This window comes from Hypomesus transpacificus, unplaced genomic scaffold, assembly GCF_021917145.1.
Source record: "Hypomesus transpacificus isolate Combined female unplaced genomic scaffold, fHypTra1 scaffold_243, whole genome shotgun sequence".
In the NCBI taxonomy this organism is placed as follows: Eukaryota; Metazoa; Chordata; class Actinopteri; order Osmeriformes; family Osmeridae; genus Hypomesus; species Hypomesus transpacificus.
Window position 1 is genome coordinate 172,711 of NW_025813774.1, and position 16,645 is coordinate 189,355.

The following is a 16,645-nucleotide window of genomic DNA, read 5'->3' on the forward strand; positions in this document are numbered from 1 at the left end:
CATTCTCTTTCCCTCTTCTCAAAACATCTTCCAGGAGATGTAATCTAGAATATTTACCTGCATGTGTGTTGAGGTAGTGCAAATGATATGCTATTGTGAAATCATTTACTTATGTGATGACAGGTGCTTTCAAACTAATTCTTACTTAACTGACCATATCATTTCTCTGTGGTATGAAATCAGAAAGGGAAAGACAGCTAGGCACTTATTTACTTCTAGACCTGTGTATGCTGAAGGAACGCTGGTATTATATGACACATCCTCTTCCCATTTACAACCACAGTACCAGAGGGAAGTATTAGGAATCCTGACAATCACTCAGTAAAACCTACTGTCTGATCACTGTTTTGGTTTGATTGACATAAAAACAAGAGATAACAAAGGAACACAATGATAGTGTTGCAAAAAAAAAAACACAAAAAAACGATCTGAAGACTAAATTGTGTTATTCATGTTCCTCGAGGCAATAATGAAACATTCACCTGTCATCTCTGTACAATCTGGATCTACTTTCACTGTCTTAGAATGACACTGAACAGTGTTGACATCACAAAGATGAGCAATTCGGCTGGAAAAGCAATGGAATCCTCCACATAAACACTATCCATGTAATTCACTTGAACAGTCCTCATACAAAACTGATTGGCTGTGCAAATCACTGCGAGCTGCCAGGTGTCTTGTAGGCAGTTGGCAGCAGTTTGGGGAACATTATTGTCACATCTGGCAGTGTTTAGGAACCTACCAACTGGGAAAGTGATTCTCAGAGTTGAACCTCCCATAGTTGATCTCTGTCAACCGTACAGCTTCATTACAGCCTGTCACTGGTTAAAGCCTCAGCAAAGGATCTCTCTTCTCTGCTTTTGTAGTGTCGGCCCACTTTAGAGGTGTACAGTTGCAACTAACACAGACACAATCCATGTTTAGTGGAAGGGTGGTCAATTAGAAGGTGATTTAGAGATGTTCATTATAGGAATAACTCCCAAAGTGAAACAACAGTTTCTTGTATCATGTGCATATTCATCATAAAGGTCCATATTTCTGTTTATTTGTCTCGTTTTCTCGATATCTTATGAGGGGAGTCGTGCTATAAACAGGTTCATATATCCATCATCACCTTCTTCAATTGATTCTTTTGTATCCTGGTCAGGACACCAAAGTGCTTAGATATTTCCAATTATTGGGAATGTGTCAGCGTGGCCTCAGTAATTAAAGCCTAATCAGCCGGGGTGAATTCAGAGTGCAATCCTCATCAAGGTTTCATTAGTGTCCACCTGCCTCCGCCACCCAGAAGCACCCCTCCTCCTCTTGGTCTTTAATAGTCCAGTGACCCGAGAGAAACGCAAAACGTGGGGGTTTGAGACCTGAGAGGCCGTTGCCAGAGACTGTTTAGCTGTACGGTCTGAATCCCTCCCTCACTCTCTCATTTCTCATACCCCCCCCCCCACACCCAAGAAAAAAAGAAAGGAAAATGAAGTCTGCTAAAACACATGCAAGGACTGAGAGAAGAAAGAGAACCATTTAGTGAAGCCTCAGTGGACACCTGCAAAGGCATTAAAGAGTGGTCTTGTGCCGTGGAGAGAACACCTGGGCATCCAGCACAGTGTGTGCTTGACTGGCAGTGTGAAGTCACACCTGGCACAGGGGGGGGGGGGAGAGAGAGAGAGAGAGAGAGAGAGAGAGAGAGAGAGAGAGAGAGAGAGAGAGAGAGAGAGAGATACATTAATCCCCCCACCACCCTTTCTCGATGGGGTCATGCATTATGTAGGGAACTCTTTTCTCTTTTCCCCATCTCCCCACCTCCCGCTCTGCAGTAAAAATAGACGGGCCGACCTGTGAGCTTCCAGCTCTTTCTGCTTCTGACACCTCGCGTTTCCCAGGTGCAGCAGGCTAGGGTTCTTATCTCAACAGACTGATGATTAATGATCATGTTAGTGTGACAGTATGGCAAACATGCTTAGGCATAGCAGCAGGTCCAGGGACAATACATCAGACATGCACCTCTGTATCTGGGCTCCGTTTTTTTCTATAGAGACACAGATTGTAATGGATGGGCTGTGAGCAGAGTCTAAATCGGTACAGAGAGATGGAGCAAAGCGGCTTGTGGCTGAAGGGTACAGTATTGCTGAGTGTTGAAGTGAATGCCAAAGTAAACCATCCTGAGGGAGACACAGTTGGGGCTGTCTGAGACTGCTACCTCAAGGTCAATTTGAGCGCGTGTCTGTGTGTGTGTGCAGTGCAGGCTGTGTGCTTGGATCAAGTATCTTTTTAAAGCATTGAAAGTGACCCGCCCCATAAAGATCATGGTCATAAATCGGTCTGAAGCATCATTTTCCCTCAGGATCACCACCAGCTGCTGCAGCTCACTATCCATTTCTTCTACAACATTGTTCATACTCAATGTGTCTCGATTAAAGAGCAGGTTTTACAGCTTGTGTAAGTTAGGGTGCTATTATAAAGATATAGCAAAGGGAATGGGTATCTTGAGAGTTATAAATAGAAGTACCTCAAAAGCCTACCTAGCTGGTAGCCTTTCCCATTCAAAACCACGACTCATATTCACGAAGGAGTGTTGACCAAAGACTTAATTTAAAACTTACAAATGTTCCATTATTAAAATGATTATCAATTAATATTCCTATCCTCAAAGTAGATAAGGTTACGGTTTATATTCAGGTCAAGTCAGATGTACTTTTTTTTTTTTTACTGGTGCGAAGATGACGACTGGTCAGCGACTGGTAGAATACTGTATTTTCAATTTGATGTCTGGCCTGGCCATGTAAATGGATTTGCTATTGTTGTAACAGCGCGCTCAGAGAAAGGGTTATGCTGCCCCCATCTGGACGAACAAAGCACAGTCTTTCTCCTAGCTTTAATTTTACATGCTGAAATCTAAAGAACCAAAAATTAAATAGAATACAACATAATTGAATATCTATAAGCTTACAGAACCAAGCCAACACATCTATAATGATTTGTGTATTGTTCACAGAAACGATCAACTTGTGTTTTCTTCCGGTCTTCACCGCCCTTTAAATGCATACTTAATTCATATGCATAGGGATTTTTATTATTCACTATTCGCTTCTGGTGTCTTTTATTGTCATCAAATGTGTAGGATTGTAACTTGCGCATTTCGATTGACTTTCCGTTTATGTGCGAGAACGTTCGTGTGTCTCGGTAAACTTCGTGGCATTTCGGCAACACTCGTTTAGAATCGAGCCCTGTCGATAGAGCTGATTTTCGTCGTCTCCCTAGCCCTCTTCTCCGTGTTGTTGTTCTCGGTGACGCGACGGAGGTGTAGCCTGACGCGGTCTCTTACGTGTCGGTCTGAATAAAAGTGGAGCTCCGTGGACCCGGGAGTGACGAAGCGAGTCTGTGTCGGGTAAGAGGATCAGCATCCGATGTAGCAGAGATAGATAGAAGACTTTCCAGACAGGTGTTTCATAAAGATCAGTACAAACCTAACAAAGAAATCATGGCGGCGGTGTTGCAGAGCCACACAAAATGAGTCAGTCTGCATGGCTAGCAAGCTAGCTATGCGAGTGAGAGACTTGGAAAGGGAGTGGGGCTTGCGTTCTCAACGTTTGGAATAAATATTCAAGCATGCCTGGCTTTCTATCTGGATAGATGCACATTAGCGTTGCTACTTCAGTGTGCCCTTTAATGTCAAAGAGCATGTTGGATATTAAAAACGTTTCTAATTTCCCTATTGCAATGTAGCTAGCCGGTTTGCTATCTAGATATGCTAGCTCCGTTAGCTTCTAAATGCCGTGCAAACTGGCATGCACTGCACCAGGCATAGCTACCTAGCTAACTTTCCCCACAAGCAGTTTGACATTTTTGTTCACAATTAACCAGCCAGGTTGTCGCACAAAATAAAGGAAAAACCAGCATGGTTTAATAAACTATATTGAATACACACCATCGTCTCTATTTTATTCTTTTGCATCGCATTGAAGACACCCAAGTGGTTTTACTTGCCAGCTGAAGTGCTAACCTATGAAAAAAGGCGGCAACACAATATGACTAGCAAGTTTTGACATGCAGCCACCCGTTAACGTTATACATTGGACATGCTTTGCAAGTGTCTGATATATACAATACGTTTAGCACATGTGTATCTATATCCAATTTACTATATGCTGTTGTGAAAAGTAATTATTGGTATTTAGTAAAATAGTATTTACAGAACGGTGGCTCTCATACTGGAAATAATGTCCAGTTATGGCCAATAACACCGACCCCTATATCCAGCTAAATAGATGACCATGGAAGCGGGTGCCGAAGCACAGCAAGGAGGTGAAACGGCAATTTCTGAGTCAGATGCCCAACAGATTGCCACCCTGGCACAGGTACACTCATACATACCGGTAAACAGAAACTATCCTTACCAAAGCACTTGCTTTTCTCATCGTGTATTTTAATATCGATTAAACATTTGACTGCAGATAAAGAGGTTGTAGATTCATATCCCTCTGGACAGTATGTCACTTTGGATAAAAGGTTAATCATGAATCCATCATGATTATTAATACAGTAGCAAAGTAACAAGTAAAGTTTACGAGGGTAGTTGACAGTTGTGTTTGGAAACGGGAAAGACACTGTGTGTAAGTGTCTCACCTCTATGTCTCTGGCTGTGTGGCCTCTGGGATGCAGGTTTCCATGGCTACAGGACAGGTGTCTTCAAGTGGATCCACTGTGACCCTGGTGCAGCTCCCCAATGGCCAGACAGTGCAGGTGCATGGAGTCATCCAGGCCGCCCAGCCCTCTGTCATCCAGTCCCCACAGGTGCAGACTGTTCAGGTGAGCAGGCCCCCCCCTCTCCAAGCCACACAGATTATACCTGCTGCTAAATGCCATGAGTCTATAAAATGCAGATCAGCTAGTGAATGATGTTTGCTCTGACAGATATCTACTGTGGCTGAGAGCGAGGACTCTCAGGAGTCAGTGGACAGTGTAACAGACTGTCAGAAGAGAAGAGAGATTCTGTCTAGACGCCCCTCATACAGGTAACCCCTATCCCCCCTCCAATGTCAGTTTTTTCCTTCTTCATATGCTCCCTCCCCCCCCCCTTTTTTTGTCATGAAAAGCACACAAAAGGAAGATTGTCAGATTGTATTAGAAAGACAGAAAGAGATTGAGAGAGACTCAAGTGTGCGTCCCCCCCCGCAGAAAAATCCTGAACGACCTCTCGTCAGACGCACCGGCAGTCCCACGGATCGAGGAGGAGAAGTCAGAGGACGACTCGGCCCCTGCTATCACCACCGTCACCATGCCCACTCCCATCTACCAGACCAGCAGTGGCCAGTACAGTAAGTACCCCCCCCCCCCCCCCCCGCCACAGACCATGTCAATAATAAACTTTTCCACTGTATTTTGGTTCAAAATGTGACCCTCCAAATATCTACCTGTAATTCTAAGCCTGTGGATCTGACAGGACTAGATGGTCTCTAACTTGTCGGTCATTACTCTTCCCTGTAGTTGCCATCACACAGGGTGGGGCCATCCAGCTGGCTAATAACGGCACAGACGGGGTGCAGGGGCTCCAGACCCTGACCATGACCAACGCTGCGTCCCAGCAAGGCACCACCATCCTGCAGTACGCCCAGACTAGCGACGGCCAGCAGATTCTAGTGCCCAGTAACCAAGTGGTAGTGCAAGGTTAGAACATCAGACAGTTCCTGTTTGAAGACAAATCGCCTGCGTGTAACCAACCCAGAATGGAGAAGAAAAATTCCCTATCAGCGCTTGGCATTACAAATGTCTAAACCCCAAATGGCAAAGAGTAAAAGCTTTTGATTTCACAGCAAAGATAGTACATGTATAGTTATAGTTAAGCCATCGTGTCTTGACTACCTTAAACATGCTCTGCTCCCGCCCTGTGTTCCCAGCTGCCTCTGGTGATGTCCAGGCCTACCAGATCCGCACAGCCCCCACCAGCACCATAGCTCCGGGGGTAGTCATGGCCTCCTCTCCCTCCCTACCCTCTCAGGGAGGCACCGAGGAGGTCACCCGCAAGAGGGAGGTGCGACTCATGAAAAACAGGTATGTCATTGTAATATGAATAGGCCCCGGTCATGTTAAAGGGTGCCTCAAAGTGGACTGGAAAGCAGCAGACTGATGGTGGTTCGATATGCGTCCTACAGGGAGGCGGCCCGGGAGTGTCGCAGGAAGAAGAAGGAGTACGTCAAGTGTCTGGAGAACCGCGTGGCCGTGTTGGAAAACCAAAACAAAACCCTTATCGAGGAACTGAAAGCACTCAAAGACTTGTACTGCCACAAATCTGAGTAGAGGCCCTGGGCTCAGGACCCTGGGCCGTGAAGGGGGGGTCTGTCCGCATGTACAGAGACTCAGCACTGACAGAGCCATGCACCTGGACATCACTCCTCCTTTTCTATCTCCGTTTGATTTTTAAACCGGCAAGTATCCCTCAAGAGACACAAGTCAGGCATAGGAAAGACATGACATGCCTATACCCCCTCCTACCCCCCCCAGCCTTCTATGATTTTATCATGGGATTTGAAACCCGGAAGAAAGGAATAGCGTCATGAGTCCTTCTGAAGGACGAAGAGTGCTGTTCCTCTAAAGAGCTCCCCTAACAGGATTGGTTTCCCCTGTGGAGAGAGGTGTTGCGGGGCATTCACATATGCAGCGGCGCATGGATTTCACGATTAGAGATGGCATCACATCTTCCAAATGGGGTCTGCTGATCGTACCCCAGCATCACCCCCCCACGCGCAAATCTGCCTCGCTGACCCTCGGCTCGCCCCCCCCCCAAGCCCAAATTTAATTGACAATGTATTGCACCTCGCAACGGCCCCTCCATATGTGAATGCCCCACTAGGTGGTGTACTGACCCGTCACTGGTGTGTAGACCCAAACACTCACAGCCTTTGGCACCAGGAAAAACTCTGCGACATCACCAGCTGTGGATGACTCCACTGCCAATCCTTAAATCACTACCATCTCATGGGAAATCTTTAAGTTCTGGCCTACCAATGAGTCAAACGATTTGGCGTGGTTTTCATTATCGCCGAGGGCATCACTAGTACATGTGCTGCGCTGATTGCTTTAAAGCTTTTGTTAACTTTACTAATACTCATGTGAACTGTAGATCAACCATGTCATGGACCGTATTCTCTTTTATTTGAGCTAGACTTGGTTTATCATGTATTGGGTTTCTGCTTGCAAACAATTGTTCTGCCTCTTTTTAAATACCAGCTTTCATAGATACAAAAATAACTGTTTGGTAGGAAGTGGGGATACATATGGGTTACCGTGATAAAAAAAATATATTAAAAAAAATCATCTCTAGAACTAACAAGGATGTTGATAGTGTGTGTACTTACCAAACAGCTCAGACAGAGCCCACCGAAAGCCTGAAAACATTGTCTGGACAATTCGACTGGAGGCAATGGGTGTTGTGTCTTGAGCTTCGGATCTGAGTGGCATTAAGTGTGGTTTGCATCTTCACGGCTTGAACACGTACAATCCTACTTCATTTCACCTGTGGGGTACACTCGTACCTCCAAATCCTTCTGACGGGACAAGTGAAGCATTAGGACGCAGTAAAGGGACAAGCTGACCTGCGTCACAGCACACTGCATGGTCTGCCTATCGACTGAAGAATCCAGTCAACTGATGTGGAATTAAACTAGTCTTCTGTTTGATTTTGTTAAATGAAATGCCATACTGTATTATTCTTTTGTAATATATATATATATATATATAGCCATCTGTCATATTGTATCTTGTTTTTTGTTTTGTTTTGTACACTTTTATTGCCATTCATATTTTGTATTCTTAACGTCAGCATCACTTGTATGAGAAGCAAAACTATTATATTATAGCTATTTCTTCAACTATTACATTTTGGCAGCTGTTAATAAATGTGTTTCTGGTAACTTTTTACTCGTTTGGGTCTTGTAGTTGAATCAATCTCAAGTGCTAAATAAGTTCTGCACACCAACCACTGGTAAAAGGCTCATCCTTCTGCTTAGTGTGTTTCTGTTTCTGTAAATATTGACCTCGAGTTGAAGATAAATATCTGATGCTTTATTTACTTCCTCACAGAATAGTAATTGATGCGACCGATTCTGCTACAGCTAGTAACTTCATTGTAAGCATACACAGTCAACTTGCAATGTACATATCAAAATGACCACAGGTACAGCAAGGCCACACACCATCAATTGTTGTGGGTGAAATTGGTTATCTGTGATAGGTTGGTTGAAGAACACATCCACTGTTGAGCAAAGGAACCCCAAGACTTCCAAAGTTCTTATAGATCCCTCTGGGATGGAATCTTAACAGCCTTGTAGATGTGAATGTCCCTCTGACTCTCATAGTGGACCTCCTCAACCATGAACTTCTGCCTCAGCATGTCCAGGAACTTAGTGTCTCTTTCATAGCGAATTTTACAGGACAGCAGTATCACAGTGTTCGCTGAGCAGAGGTGCTCCAAGGTCTGTAGTAAGCTCACAAAGGTGTCCTCCAGGTATACAATGTCTGCTCCCAGAACTATATCAAAGCCGCCTGCTTGATAGTGTTCTAGACACTCACCCCAGGTCAGCTCTGAGACCTGCGCTGTTGCCTCCTGCTCTGAAGGTATGTTGGCCTTCACATTCGCAGCCAGAAACTCCAAGGCAGGCTCCCGGTCAGTGATGGTCACCCTGGCACCTGGGGAAAAAAGCACAGTTTGCACTGATATCATTAATTGATAAGTTCGTATTTCTAATAAGTCTGGTCCTATGTACGTAGTTGTGCGCAATAGAGAAGTGTACATCTAGCTATAAAGAAGATGCATTCACCTAGCAAGGCTGCAACGATGCCCACCAGTCCGGTTCCTGCACCAAGCTCAATTGCAACCTTCCCCTTCAAGTCCACCTTCCCCAACTCCAGGTACATGCACAGTACAACTGCCTGTAAAGGAAAGGGATGAAAAAATGATTCATAATTGTCTTTATGAATAAATGTAAAGCCCTAGATATAAATAATGCGCAGTGTTTCAAATGTTTCACTAACCGCATCCCAAACGACGGCTGCTACTCCCAGTTTGTTCCAATTTTGAGTAAGGGTGACGTGGTGGTTGGCAAAATGGAACTCCGCTGACGAATTATGTAATTTGGAGAGCACGGGAACATAGTTATCCACGTATGGAACAAGAGCCATTATAAATTAATTCGGTTTAAAAATCGATTTGCCAAAGCACTAATCTCAAAAATCCATCGAGCTGCCCCATGCTATGAAATTTGCGACACACATCCGGCAGATTGTTAATACCGATCAAATGATAATTTGCACCAATCACTGTCAAGCGGCAAAGGTGGGATAGGCCAATGGAGTACACATGTTTGAAATGGGTGGTTCCTTGTTGGCCTTGGCAGATTCGGAGGATTAGGAGGTCCATTCGTTAGATATACCCAAGTCCTTCCCACGGTGTACAAACACATATTTGATTTAGGAGCACTTGGCGGTGATTGGCCCAAGGTATATCTCAAACTGCGCGGTGTAGAACTAGCTAGACCATGTGACGGCAGATAGACAATATTATCCTAAACGAAGAACCCACGGCCAGCTCATACGAGTTTAGAGATGACAGCAGCGGTATGCTAGCTACCTAAAGAGCTATGTTTTAAAATGTATTTGGATCCGCCAACCTAGATGGCCGCTTTCAAGTGTTAGCTACCTACTTTCCTTGACGTCTGCTTGTCGGTGTTAGACGTCGTTGAATAGTTTTTGAAGACCTTCGGAAATCGAGATCAAGAAGACTAAGAGTAGCTAGAAGCTAGCTTGCTAGTTTAGTTGGCTAGTGTATTGGTGAGTGCTAGCAGTGTACGTTAACTAGTCATCGCAGTTTTCTCTGCGCTGCACTGACTGCAGTGTATCCCAACCTAAGGATTTGGGGCGTTCTTGTGTTTTGGCTTGAGTAGCTGAAATCACCGATCAAGCCTATCAAATCTACTTGACGTATCAATGCGCTATGCCTCTGCGCACACGCCCTGAAAAAGATAGGCAGTCAGCTGTTCTGTGTGGATGGTGTTCAGATATAAACCCTAATAAGTGTACGTGGCTAGCAAGTCATATCAGAACAGATGTTGCATCTTGAAACCAGACATCAGCGCTTCTGTCTGATGTTAGCACAGTGAGTGGGGTTTTTCCTCAGTTTTATGGGATGCAGTGGTAGCTAGCAAGGGCTTAGCTAATTGCTCAGTCATGGGGGCCACTGTGTCATGCTGCATGTCCCCCGGAGGGAGTCCGAAAATTCAGAGGAGAGAGTACGAGCTCGAGGATTATCCAATAACCACTACTGAAGACGTTAGCGAGGACACTGGGACATACTTACAGCACATCAGCGACAGAGAAGTCCCTGACGGTAGGTGTTCAGTGGCTGAGTTGCGAAAAATGCGTCATCAGTGGACACACCTCAAAAAGATCAGTCAACTCATAATAAATAAATAAATAAATTCAAACCACAAGACCAGCACATAGGCAAAGTAATGCAAAAATATTGCAGTGCACTTTGTGATATCGCTTTTCTTCATAGTTTAAATGGTCAGAAGTGCAATTCCTTTTGCCCATGTTATGTTGACTTTTGCAGCCAAAGTTGGTTGCATAAAGCTTTTTTCTGGTTTCTTTCAGAACTGGCACACGAGTCAAACCCGTCGGACCACCCGAGAGCCAGCACCATTTTCCTCAACAAGTCGCAGACAGATGGTCAGAATTATTAGTGTTTTACAGCCAAGTCAACAGTCTACCCCTGATTGTGTTTGACCCACAATCTGTCTTTTCCCCCTCAGTGCGTGAGAAAAGGAAAAGTAATTACTTGAATCATGTAAGTAAAAAAAAAAAAAAAATGCCATCTGCTCTGTGAAGCGTTGGAATTAGCAGACATGTTTAAATATTGAGTCAGGAATGTCTCGTCCACTGTTTTGAACTAACAGTCTCTGTTCCGGCTGTGTCTAACACACACACACACACACACAGATGTCCCCTGGGCTCCTGACGAAGAAATACAGCTCCTGCTCCACAATCTTCATTGATGACAGCACAGTGAGCCAGCCCAATCTGAAGAGCACGGTCAAATGGTGAGTGGCTCTCTTTCCCCTTTCAGACACATTCCATCATTCCCTCAGGCTCTCCTTCCTTATATGGCTCAGCTGTGCAAAGGCTCACTGTCGTGTCTGTCTGTGTCTTTTTGTTCTAGTGTGACTTTGGCGATATACTATCACATAAAAAACAGGTAGGTTGTGTCTATCGTTGATCATTTCACGTGGAAAGACAAGAGCGGGGCAGCTGGGACAATTGGAGCAGAATTGGGGCGTAGTTTGTGTCGAAAGTTAACCTCTTTGTTTTGTTTCGTCGCCAGGGATTCAAACCGCTCCGTGGACATATTCGATGAGAAGAAGCACCCGTTGACTGTGAGTTTTGTACCGGGGGAAAATCCCCCACCGTGTGTGTGTGTGTGTGTTTAAGTTTCCCCTTCCTGTGCATTCAAACAGACCCTGACAACCTTGTATGCTCTGTCTCCTCTAGAGAGAGAAGGTTCCGGATGACTACTCCAGCGTGGACCCAGAACACAAGCTCATCTACCGCTTCGTCCGCACGCTCTTCAGCTCGGCCCAGCTCACCGCGGAGTGTGCCATTGTCACACTGGTCAGTTACGTCTGTCAGGAAGATGGAATAGGTCATTATAATCATGTTTCTGTTAGGACTAGTTTGTATGTTCTGTCCAGCAATTTCTAAGGCTGTGTGTGTGTGTGTGTGTCCATCCTCTCAGGTGTACCTGGAGCGCCTGCTGACCTACGCTGAGATGGACATCTGTCCGTGTAACTGGAAGCGCATCGTGCTGGGGGCCATCCTGCTGGCCTCCAAGGTGTGGGACGACCAGGCCGTGTGGAACGTGGACTACTGCCAGATCCTCAAGGACATGACTGTAGAAGACATGTGAGGGTTTCCCCACAGTCCCAGCCCTGTGATGACCCCCCCCCCTCCCCCGTAGCGCCAGTCATCCTCACTCTCTGGGTCAACACTCTAGCTTTAAGAGCTAATGGTGCTCTCTCTCTCTCTCCCGTTTTCTCTCTCAGGAACGAGATGGAGAGACACTTCCTGGAGCTGCTCCAGTTTAACATCAACGTCCCGGCCAGCGTCTACGCCAAGTATTACTTTGACCTGCGCTCTCTGGCCGACGAGAACAACCTGAGCTTCCCTCTGGAGCCTCTCAGTAACAAGCGAGCCCAGAAACTGGAGGTGAGAGGGCCGCACTACCAAATATGGGCCAGGCCAGGGTGGAGAGTGGTGCAGGCTCTGTGGGGAAGTTGGTCTGATTTGTTTTGTTGGCTGGAGTTTAATATTGGTTCCGTTGTGGCGATGTTGTCTACAGGCCATCTCCAGATTGTGCGAGGACATGTACAAGGAAATGGGCAAGACCACCATGAAGAGGTCACTCAGCGTAGACAACCTAGTGGGTGTCCGAAACACACACGCCGTGCTGTCCTAGAGAAGACGGTACACACACACACACGGACATTAACGATCCCTCTGGAACTACCCTGTGGTGTAGTTCCCCAGAAAGAGCGGGAAAGTAGACAGACGGTTTCCTTTGCTTACTATGTAGGCCCTTTAGCTGTGAAATGTATCAGTTTGTAATTGAGATCATTTTCAGTTGCTGTATTTTAATAAACTGTATACAACATTTGTTTTTGAGACAACTTATCAAGCAATTCACACTTCACACGATCTTGAAGTTTGGTTTATTATGTACAAGGCCCTGTGAAAAGATTCTACTGAAAGCGATCAATATTCTGTTGAAAAGCTATGATTTGAATGGGTAAACTGACAAGACCTGAACAATGTATAAGTATCAGAACCACACATGGGAACCCCTTATGAAGCTAACTAAAAAGCTGTTGTACGTGCTGGCAGAGTGTAGCTGAGAATGAGAGTGAGATTATGCTTGAGGGAGATGGGATGTTGATGTTGATTCTGATGGATCAAGCTTCCTGAAGTGCTATTGTAGTTACAAAAACAGACCACATGGGGGCAGACTATACAAAGGTTCTTCCATAAACTGGCAAAAGCTAGTTAAAATCCAGTGACCATCAAATTAAAACACATTCTTAAACATTCATCAGTTATCCTAAGGCAGAGGTTTAATTTATAGGGACACATTCTTAACCTTGCACATAAGCATTTACAGTTGGCTCATAACCATCATGTCAATTGAAAGAACAATTTCACATAAAAGCTAGCACTGCACTCTGAACGTGTCTGTACTTGACAACCATTTTAAATAAAAGATATAAACAAATAAATATGGATGAGCTATATTCACTGTGCATAAAACTGAATTGGAAACTAGCACTGACATGGTATGTACAGTCTCATTGGGGAATGTAGTATATCCCAATTATCTCTGTAACCAAGCCATGGTCTTATACAAAATAAGGAAACCTACCTGACATTTTTCCCTAACTTAACTCTGTCCACAATTACACAAACTATTACAATTATACAAAAATACAAGATTTTGTTCTACTTTCTCCCAAAACGCATTTTGTTTTAAGCAAGTTCTTCTTTGAAGATTCAAGTATAAATACAGGGGAGAGCTCAAGTCTTTGTACATCATTTGCAATCAAGTTCAATAAGTTAAGCCGACGCCCACCCAAAGGGTCAGGGGCGGGTCACACGGTGGGGTGGGACAGGGACTTGTGGTCCGACTGGGAGGGGGGCACCCCGGTGCGGCTGGTCAGGGAGGTGCTGGCTTCGCTGTACATGGAGGCGCTGGAGGGCTTGTGGCCCCAACAGGAGCAGCACCTCCCCAGTAGCCTCCCCCAGGCCTCCAGGGTCTTCCCTGACCACACCCACACCCCGGAGGTGATGCCCACCACCAGGCACATGAAGTACTTGAGCATGAACACGGCGTGGTCGGGCCCCAGGCGCTGACGCTCCGCCGGGCAGGCACACGCCAGGGCCCGCTCCCACCAGGGCCTCAGGTGCTGCTCGTATACCAGGCATGCCACCACCGCCGCCGCCGGCACCGTGTACAGCACCGTGAACAGCCCCAGGCGGACCATCAGGCGCTCCAGCTTGTCCGTCTTGGTCCCGCCCTGCTTGATGACACTGCGGATGCGGAAGAGGGACACGAAGCCGGCCAGGAGGAAGAGGGAGCCGGTGAAGAGGTACACCACCAGGGGAGCCAGGACGAACCAGCGCAGGCTCTCCACGCTCTGGTTCCCCACGTAGCAGATCCCCGCCACGGGGTCCCCGTCCACGGCGCTGAGGGACAGCACGGCGATGGTCTTGACGCTGGGGATGAGCCAGGCGGCCAGGTGGAAGTACTGGGAGTAGCCCGCGATGGCCTCGCTGCCCCACTTCAAACCCGCCGCCAGGAACCAGGTGAGGGACAGCACCACCCACCAGATAGACCCGGCCATGCCGAAGAAGAACACCAGCAGGAAGACCAGAGTGCACAGGGCCGGGCCCGACGTGTCGTACAGGACGTGCTGGCGGTCCTCGGAGCACGCCACCCTCTCGTGCCCCACGGCCAACCGCACCAGGTAGCCCAGAGACACACACAGGTAGCAGGCTGCCAGGTAGATGATGGGCAGCTCCGGGTACTTGAAGCGCTCCCTGTCGAGGAGGAAGGTGGCCACGGTGGTGAGGGTGGACAGGAAGCAGAGCACCGACCACAGCCCCAGCCACAGGCCCGTGAAGGTGTGCTCGTCCTGGCTGAAGTAGGGCTGGCGGCAGGGCAGGGCACAGTCAGGCACGGGGCCCGTGTGGACCCGGGAGGAGAACGGGTGGGCGTCGCTCTTGACGGGCACCAGAGGGCGGCGGCAGCGGCAGTCGCGGTCGCACTCCTGGTGGCCATGGCTCTTGGGCGCGGGGGGCCTGCGGCGCAGGGGGTTGTGAGGGGGCTTGGGGGTGGGCTTGGGGAAGGCCGGGGTCAGGGTGGTGACCTCGCTGCTGTTGCGGTCCATGCAGAGCCTCTCGGCGTCGCCCAGCTCGGGCAGTCGCTCGCAGCTCATCCTCTCGGGCCACTCGAAGCCGTACTGGCTCATGAGGGGCGAGCAGCCTCGCTTGGCTCGCTCGCACACCGAGCGGCAGGGCGGGAGGGGCTTGCGGTAGTCCGGGATGCAGATGGGGGTGTACATGCTGCAGAGGAAGAACAGCAGGTCGGCCGAGCAGTGGATCCTCACCAGGGGCCAGAACTGGTGCACCTCCAGGCCCACCTCATCCTGGGTGTCATGGTTGAACTGGTTGGGCATGTAGGTGAGGTTGTAGCCGATGCCCTTACACATGGGCACCGTGATGGGCTCACACACTATGTCCTTGGAGGCTGCGTGAGCCAGCTGTGGACCCAGCAGGATGAACCACAAAACGCAGACAGGGAGAGGAGGGGAGCTCATGGTGGCTGCCATCTCAAAATCTCTCAAGACTGAATATTTGAACAAAGGGAATAAATTGCAAGACGTTATTGGTTTTGACAATGCATTGAAAGACTTAAACAAGGTCAAGACTAAAAAAAACAAACATGAGGGCTGTTTTCACTGTCAACCAGTAACATATTGTATATTTCAGCTCCGAGTTTGAGGCAAATGCATAACAAAATTGGGAAACTCAGTCTACTGTGTGGTTTAACTCACCACATATATCACAAGCCAAAAATCTTCTGTCAATTTGTTGTGCGCAATTTTTTTATTCCGTTGAATAGAGCGCTCATCTCATTATCATGATCGTCGTAGACTTCTGTAATTTCAGCACGAACTTTACATCCACCATTAGATAACCTGTAATCACGAATTGAAAACAGCTCCCGTATCATGCTCGCGTTTCTCGTAGCTTCCAATTAATTAAATTACAGTCCATGGTTCATAAATCTTAAAACACGGAGACTTGGAGAGCTCCGCCGGGTGGATAATATCCTTTTCTCTCAGGTGCCTCAGTCTTTAGGTACCCAACAATTGTTTCTCCTTGTGCGTAAACTTAAATACAAGTTACTTCGTTTGCCTGTGTTTGGACATCCTCTCGGATTTGGATCATGCTTCAAATGCCTTGTGAAAAAAGCTACACCTTCCTCTTTCCTGATCGCCAGCCTCGCCCACAACGCTGCGTCCGCTCCAATAAGAACTCTGCTCGCAACATCTGAATCAGAAGAATCATTTCCATGAAGATAAAGAATTTGTCAGAACGTTCAAATTAGGTCAGTTCCCTGGTGACAAATGTACAATGCCCTATCTCAACTAAACTAAATGGATGTAGTCACAGTTAACTCCTAGCGTCTTACTGTGTGTTGTGAGTAGGCTGTGATAATACCATTATCTTGTCCCAACATGGTCTTCACCTGAGGCAAACATTTTGACATTGCACATTTTTAAATAGTCAATCAAATCACAAACGGACCATCAACCCAAATATTAAAACTATATTTGTGGGTTATACAAAGCACAAAGCCCTAACTTTCAATGTTAAATTTAGGTCAACGTGTGTGTGTTTATCTCAGAGACTGTGAGTGTGTGTGTGTGTGTGTGTGTGTGTGTGTGTGCGTGTGTGTGTGTGTGAAAGGGCCACATCCAGGCAGTTTTGCAATCACGTCCCTCTCCTGCTGCCTGTATTGTTAGATTATCTTTTGTTTTCCTTTTCT

At 46.8% G+C, this 16,645-nt stretch overlaps 4 protein-coding genes across 6 annotated transcripts; 2 read left to right on the plus strand and 2 right to left on the minus strand.

The window, feature by feature from the left end:
* Positions 1 to 3,249: 3,249 nt before the first annotated feature.
* On the plus strand, positions 3,250 to 7,911 carry LOC124462753 (cyclic AMP-responsive element-binding protein 1). Of its 2 annotated transcripts, none has more exons than XM_047014365.1 (8): positions 3,250 to 3,382; positions 4,255 to 4,370; positions 4,657 to 4,803; positions 4,909 to 5,009; positions 5,173 to 5,312; positions 5,482 to 5,661; positions 5,892 to 6,045; positions 6,147 to 7,911. In XM_047014365.1, the coding sequence occupies exons 2-8, from the start codon at positions 4,263 to 4,265 to the stop codon at positions 6,289 to 6,291; spliced, it is 975 nt and encodes a 324-aa protein (XP_046870321.1). In that variant the 5' UTR covers positions 3,250 to 3,382; positions 4,255 to 4,262; the 3' UTR covers positions 6,292 to 7,911. The 2 variants fall into 2 exon arrangements, with proteins under 2 accessions (XP_046870321.1, XP_046870322.1); XM_047014366.1 differs by having other exon boundaries at positions 4,255 to 4,352.
* A 24-nt stretch (positions 7,912 to 7,935) lies between these two features.
* Positions 7,936 to 9,296, minus strand: mettl21a (methyltransferase 21A, HSPA lysine). Its single transcript, XM_047014367.1, has 3 exons — positions 9,025 to 9,296; positions 8,811 to 8,922; positions 7,936 to 8,679 (listed from the first exon to the last, which is right to left on the minus strand). Exons 1-3 carry the CDS (start codon positions 9,169 to 9,171, stop codon positions 8,282 to 8,284), a joined length of 657 nt encoding a protein of 218 aa, XP_046870323.1. The 5' UTR covers positions 9,172 to 9,296; the 3' UTR covers positions 7,936 to 8,281.
* A 140-nt stretch (positions 9,297 to 9,436) lies between these two features.
* LOC124462752 (cyclin-Y-like protein 1) lies at positions 9,437 to 13,217 on the plus strand. Its single transcript, XM_047014364.1, has 10 exons — positions 9,437 to 10,375; positions 10,642 to 10,716; positions 10,800 to 10,834; positions 10,987 to 11,087; positions 11,207 to 11,242; positions 11,369 to 11,420; positions 11,536 to 11,655; positions 11,780 to 11,946; positions 12,087 to 12,249; positions 12,383 to 13,217. Exons 1-10 carry the CDS (start codon positions 10,216 to 10,218, stop codon positions 12,497 to 12,499), a joined length of 1,026 nt encoding a protein of 341 aa, XP_046870320.1. The 5' UTR covers positions 9,437 to 10,215; the 3' UTR covers positions 12,500 to 13,217.
* On the minus strand, positions 13,013 to 16,167 carry LOC124462751 (frizzled-5-like). 2 transcript variants are annotated; one of them, XM_047014363.1, is made up of 2 exons: positions 16,138 to 16,167; positions 13,013 to 15,353 (listed from the first exon to the last, which is right to left on the minus strand). In XM_047014363.1, exons 1-2 carry the CDS (start codon positions 16,162 to 16,164, stop codon positions 13,683 to 13,685), a joined length of 1,698 nt encoding a protein of 565 aa, XP_046870319.1. In that variant the 5' UTR covers positions 16,165 to 16,167; the 3' UTR covers positions 13,013 to 13,682. The 2 variants fall into 2 exon arrangements, with proteins under 2 accessions (XP_046870319.1, XP_046870318.1); XM_047014362.1 differs by lacking the exon at positions 16,138 to 16,167 and adding an exon at positions 15,648 to 15,708 and having other exon boundaries at positions 13,013 to 15,439.
* Positions 16,168 to 16,645: the final 478 nt, after the last annotated feature.